The sequence below is a fragment of the Musca vetustissima genome, unplaced genomic scaffold (genome assembly GCF_032173495.1).
Source record: "Musca vetustissima isolate MV318-11 ecotype Yass unplaced genomic scaffold, APGP_CSIRO_Mvet_v1 utg37654, whole genome shotgun sequence".
Lineage (NCBI taxonomy): Eukaryota > Metazoa > Arthropoda > Insecta > Diptera > Muscidae > Musca > Musca vetustissima.
In genome coordinates, this window is record NW_026876175.1 from 6,215 (window position 1) to 13,073 (window position 6,859).

The 6,859-nt window shown below is 34.7% G+C and overlaps 1 protein-coding gene across 1 annotated transcript; it reads left to right on the top strand.

Annotated features, from left to right (window-relative positions):
- Positions 1–525: 525 nt before the first annotated feature.
- LOC133338655 (arylsulfatase B-like) lies at positions 526–6,609 on the top strand (the record flags this gene model as incomplete). Its single annotated transcript, XM_061546822.1, has 6 exons — positions 526–642; positions 731–890; positions 959–1,185; positions 1,247–1,502; positions 5,614–5,771; positions 5,837–6,609. Coding segments are annotated over exons 1-6 (1,691 nt in total), but the record flags the coding sequence as incomplete, so codon positions are not given.
- Positions 6,610–6,859: the final 250 nt, after the last annotated feature.

Here is a 6,859-nt window from a genome sequence, read left to right on the forward strand (position 1 = left end):
ATAATTTTTCCTTTGGTATCAAATGCCTAAAATCAGGTTATATACGAAATATGACCACCATAAAAATTTAACCAAAAAATTTTAAATAAACTTTTTGGAAAACCCTTTATCCTACACCCTTTAACAAGCTTAAATATTCCGCACATTTTTTAATAAATTTTAATTTTTTGTTTATGTTTTTTTATTATTTTTTTTAAAGAATCCATTCCCCGAAATTCTGGTTTTTACTTTCATTTTTGTTTGTCTTCAACCATTAACAGAAAACATCAGTCATTTTTTGTTGTGCAAGGAAGGATTGTTGACATCTCTAACCGGTTCCATAAAGAATTATTCTTATGGTTTCATTGTGCCGGCCATTCGAATTGGAAAAAACCCCCAACCGTTATTGAACTTGAAACTAGTACAAGCTACTGCAACCACTTCGACTACGACTTGGAGGAGGACAGCTTAGTTGGTTATTCCCACTTGTTGGCCTAGAATATGAGTCATCGTTACAATTCTTGGAGGGGCCGGTATCTGAGGTTGATGTCTATGCTGCTACTGCTTCTGCTACAGCTGATGGGAGCTGTCCGACATGTAAATGCCCATCAACGGAGGCAGAGTGAGAAACCGAATATTGTTATAATTCTTATTGATGATATGGTAAGTAGAGGAGATTTTATTAAAAATTATTTTTAGCGGTCTACCAGAAGACCTGGATTTTTCAAAAAATATTTTTGAATTTTTCTAGGGCTTCAATGATGTCAGCTTCCATGGTTCCGATCAGTTTCTAACACCCAACATTGATGCTCTGGCCTATAATGGCATCATCCTCAATAAACACTATGTACCGAGTTTGTGTACCCCCTCGAGAGCTTCACTTTTGACGGGGAAATATCCCATACACACGGGTAAGCAATTTCCGAACTAATTTTTCGACTCATAAAAAATTAAAATTTACCTCCCTCCCCACTCTTAGGCACCCAACACTTTGTTATCATCAACGACGAACCCTGGGGTCTGCCACTCGACGAACATTTGATGCCCGAGATATTTCGCGATGCTGGCTATTCCACAAATTTGGTGGGTAAATGGCATTTGGGTTTCTATGATCGGGAAATGACACCGCTGTATCGTGGATTTGATCATCACTATGGGTATTATTCGGGTTATATTGGTTATTTTGATCACACAATGAAAATAGTGGTAAGCAAAAAAACATTCTACCCTAACGTCTGGAAAATTAAAAATATGTGTCCCGTTTTAGCAAAGAAATATTTCCGGACTGGATTTGCGCAATGACTTGGATCCCATGCCTGAGGTAAATGGTATCTATGCCACAGATCTATTTACCCAAGAAGCTGTTCGTATAATCGATGAACATGATACAGATCGTCCGCTGTTTTTGCTTATGAGCCATTTGGCTGTCCATACGGGCAATGAAGATAATCCCATGGAAGTATTGGAGGAGGATTTGGAGAAATTCCAATATATTTCGGATCCCAAGAGGAGGGCATATGCAGGTAATTTTGGATTATTTTTAGGGGTTTACATCTAGGCGTGGATTATTTAAAAACCCGTTTAGGGGTCTACATCTAGGCTTGGATTATTTAAAAACACTTTTAGGGATCTACATCTAGGCTTGGATTATTTAAAAACACTTTTAGGGGTCTACATCTAGGCTTGGATTATTTAAAAACACTTTTAGGGATCTACATCTAGGCTTGGATTATTTAAAAACCCGTTTAGGGGTCTACATTTAGGCGTGGATTATTTAAAAACACTTTTAGGGGTCAACATCTAGGCGTGGATTATTTTAAAACTCTTTTAGGGCGTGGATTATTTAAAAATGTTTTTAGGGGTCTACATCTAGGCGTGGATTATTTAAAAATGTTTTTAGGGGTCTACATCTAGGCGTGGATTATTTAAAAACACTTTTAGGGGTCTACATCTAGGCGTGGATTATTTAAAAATGTTTTTAGGGGTCTACATCTAGGCGTGGATTATTTAAAAACACTTTTAGGGGTCTACATCTAGGCGTGGATTATTTAAAAATGTTTTTAGGGGTCTACATCTAGGCGTGGATTATTTAAAAATGTTTTTAGGGGTCTACATCTAGGCGTGGATTATTTAAAAACACTTTTAGGGGTCTACATCTAGGCGTGGATTATTTAAAAACACTTTTAAGGGTCTACATCTAGGCTTGGATTATTTAAAAAAACTTTTAGGGGTCTACATCTAGGCTTGGATTATTTAAAAACACTTTTAGGGATCTACATCTAGGCTTGGATTATTTAAAAACACTTTTAGGGGTCTACATCTAGGCTTGGATTATTTAAAAACACTTTTAGGGGTCTACATCTAGGCGTGGATTATTTAAAAACACTTTTAGGGGTTGGCAACACTTTGCATACAGCTGATACAAACAATGAATGTAAAAACGCCCTAATCCATAGATATTTCAACAATATGCAGCAATATAAGCCCCATTTGAGAATGCTGTATTACAGCTAGGGACTTGAGTTAGTCGGAGGCCCATGGTGAAATTTTATGGCGGATATTTTTCCCATTTACATCAAACCTCTAAAATGAAGAATTATGGCTGATATGATCATTAATACAAAAGAATAGCTATGTTCAAGTAGATTCTTATATGAAGATATTGGGGCCCACATTTTGTTGATATATATTCAAAATGCCGACTTCGTTTGTTCGGCGATCCATAGTGAAATTTAGTGGAGAATATTTTTCTCAACAACATCCAACCTCTAAAATGAAGAATTATGACATGAACTTAATATGACCAGTAATACAAAAGAAAAGCTACGTAGAAGTAGATTCTTATATGAAGATATTGGGATCTACATTTTATGGTTATGTGTTCTAAATACCGATTTCATTTGTTCGGTGACCTATAGTAAAATTTGATGGAGAATATTTTTCTCATTTACATCGAACCTCTAAAATGAAGAGTTGTGGAAAATATGGCTAGTAATACAAAAGAAAATCTACGTCGAAGTAGATTCGTATATGAAGATATTTCGACCAACATTTTATTGGTATATATTCTAAATACCGATTTTATTTGTGCGGTGGCCTATAGTGAAATTTAATGGATAATATTTTTCTCATTAACATCAAAGATCTAAAATGAAGAATTATGGCAGATATGACCAGTAATACAAAAGAAAAGCTACGTTGAAATAGCTCCTTATATGAAGATATTTGGACCCACATTTATTATTTCATCGGGTTTAGAGATATTTTCTATATCATCTATTATATATTGTGACTTATTCCGAAAGTAAAGCTCTGCTAAAATTTGAAGACAAATATTTTTTCCATTCACATCGACCCTCTAGAATCAAAATCGGAGGGTAATATTGGCTAATTTTGCTAAACACTCGATAAAAATTGAAGTATTTTGTATTTAAACATTGTTACTTAAATATCCAGTCTTTTTCTTTCGAGAAAGTTATGATTTATCAAATTTGACATACGCTTATACTTAAGAATCACTACAAAATAATCGCAAAGAGGTTGGCAACACCTAACATGAGCTTAATGTAAACAATCAAGTGTAAACACGGCCTACTGGCTAGCCTTTGAGTTAAATACCATATTATATGGCATATTTTATGGGGTTTACACTATATCTATAGATTTCTTTTGTTCGTTGACCCATAGTGAAATTTTATGGAGAATATTTTTTCCATTGACATCAAAGTCCTAATATGAGGAGTTTTCAGAGATATGGCCACAAATTCAAAGGATACACAATTTATCAATTTTTTCTTATACACACAAATAATGAAATTTTATCGAGAATATTTTTCTCATTAACGTCAAGGCCCAAATATTAGGTCCCAAGGGAAATATTTTGCGATTTTTAAACTTACGAAGATAAGAAAAATATTTTATATTATCATATTTTTTAGAGATATTTTCGGCATAACCTATTATACATAGCAATATTTTCTTGAAGTGAACCTCTAGTGAAATTTTGTGGAGAATATTTTCTACATTGACCACGACCCGCAAAAATCAAAACCTGCGGAAAATATTGCAAAATTATATCAAACATTCCAAAAAAAAAGTAAAATATTTAATATCCAAACATTGTTACTAAAATTTGCTATGTTTTTCATCAGAAAAAAATTTATTTATCAAATTTGCCATACGCTTATACCTATGAATCAATACAAAATAATCGCAAAGAGGTTGGCAACACTTAACATGAACTTAATGTAAACAATCGAATGTAAAAACGGCCTATTTCATAGCTATTGAGCAAAATGCGATATTGTATGGCATATTTTATGGTGCTACGCTATAGCTACAGATTTCTTTTGTTCGGTGACCTATAGTGGAATTTTATGGAGAATATTTTTTCCATTGACATCAAGGTGCCAAAATGAGGCCCTAAGGGAAATACTTCGCAATTTTGAAACTCACGAACAAAACAAACAATATTTTATTTGCTTATATTGTCGAAGATATTTTCTGTATTATATATTAGATATACCGATTTTTTCCTAACGTGGACCCATAGTGAAATTTTATGCGGAACATATTTTCCATTGACATCAAACTCCTTGGAGGTACCTTTGACATTGAAATCAAGGCCCCAGAATGAAAACCTAAGGGAAATACTGTGCAATTTTGAAACACACGAACAAAACAAAAAATATTTTATTCGCTCACATTGTTTCCGATATTTTCTGGAAAATATGTTAGATATACCGATATGTTCCTAACGTGGACCCCTAGTGAAATTTTATGAGGAACATATTTTCCATTGACATCAAACTCCTTGGAGGTACCTTTGTGGGAGATTTGACGAAAAAAATTAAATGTAACACAACAAAGAAAATAATTCAAATATAGGCAAGTTGGAACCGACTTTTTTCTGATATATATTATATATACCGATTTTTTTTGTTTGAGGACCTATAGTGAAATTCGATGGAGAATATATTTTCCATTGACATCAAGCCTCTAAAATAATGTTCCGATGAATAAATTGTCATGTTATGAAACATACTAAAGAAAATTAAAAATATTTTTTTGTACTTACATTGTTTCCGATCTTTTCGGATTATATATAATATATACCGATTTTTTCTTAAAGTGGACCCCTAATGAAATTTGATGGAGAATATATTTTCCATTGACATCGAATACCTAGATGATAGTTTTGTGGGAGATTTGGTCCAAAAATCGAATGTAACATAAAGAAAAAAAATTTTCCTATATATGCAAGTTGGAACCGATTTTTTCTGATATATATTATATATACTGATTTCATTTGTTCGTTGACCTATAGTGAAATTCGATGGAGAATCGTTTTTCCTTTGGCTACAATCCTCTAAAATAAATTTTCAAGGGAGATATGGTCAATTATTGAAACATACGGCAACAAAAGAAAAAATATTTTAATGACGCACATTGTTTCCCATATTTTCGGAATATATATTATTGATGCCGATTTAACTTGTTCGGTAACCCATAGTGAAATTTGATGGAGAATATATTTTCCTTTAACATTAATCCGCTAGAATGAAGTTTCGAGGGACATATTGTCAGATTTTGAAGCCTACTGAACAAATATCGTTTTTTTGCCCTTTTTTCCAGCCATGGTTTCCCGTTTGGATCAAAGTGTGGGCCAGACTGTAACCGCTCTCAAGGACAAGGGTATATTGAATAACACGATAATTCTTCTGTATTCCGATAATGGTGCACCCACGGTGGGTATTCACTCCAATGCTGGTTCCAATTATCCATTTAGGGGGGTAAGTTCGATCCTTTTTAATTTCATTATTTAATTCGGAACTTATTTTTTATTCACTTCTTCCAGCAAAAAGAATCACCCTGGGAGGGTGGTGTACGTTCCGCCGGTGCCATATGGAGTCCCATGCTGAGGAGGAAAAATTATGTCTCAAATCAAGTGGCCCATGCCATAGATTGGTTACCCACCTTAGCTGCGGCAGCTGGCGTAGCCGTACCAAAACATTTACAATTGGATGGAGTGAATTTATGGCCTTCACTGAGCGAAGCCTTGGATCCTCAACCTCGCAGCTTAATTCACGTTTTGGATACCATCTTCGGCTATAGTTCATATATGCGTGGCAATTTGAAATATGTTAATGGTTCCTCATTTGCCGGGCAATATGACAACTGGCTGGGTGATATTGACTTCAATGAAATCCACCCTTTGGCAAAGACCTATGCTCAAGAGGTATTATCGTCGCCGGTCCATCAGGCTCTGGGAAGTACGCAACTTGGTGTGGACCTCATCAATAGATTACGGAGAGAGGCAACCCATAACTGTCCCACAAACTCCGAAGATTATGAACAGGAAATCTATAAATGCGAACCCTTGCGAGCGCCATGTTTCTTTAATTTGGAGAAGGATCCCTGCGAACGTTATAATTTGGCAAATCTCTATCCTCTGCAGGTGCAATTTCTTTCCCAAGAGGTTGATGTGCTGAAACGTCAAGCGCGGACTTCGGCTAGGGTACCATATTCCGATCCTCTATCAAATCCGGAGCGTTTTGGTGGTGTCTGGCAATGGTGGAAGGGTACCGAAAATTATGGCTATGTGGAGTCTAAAGGAAATTCCCTAGGGAAGTGGGGTGGTGGTCAGATGCAGATTTTAGGGTTAAGTTTTCTATCAATTTTCTTGAATTTTATTGGAAATTATTTATTTTAATTTTCTTTTGTACAAAATGTAATTATTTTTCTTTTAGTTTGTAGACTGTTTGAGGGACAGTATTTAAATCGGCATAAGACTCTTGGAGGCATACCTCAATTAAATTATTGAAAAAATAAAAAAGTATCTAAGAAAAAATTAAATTTTATTTAATACGCAAAGGAAAAT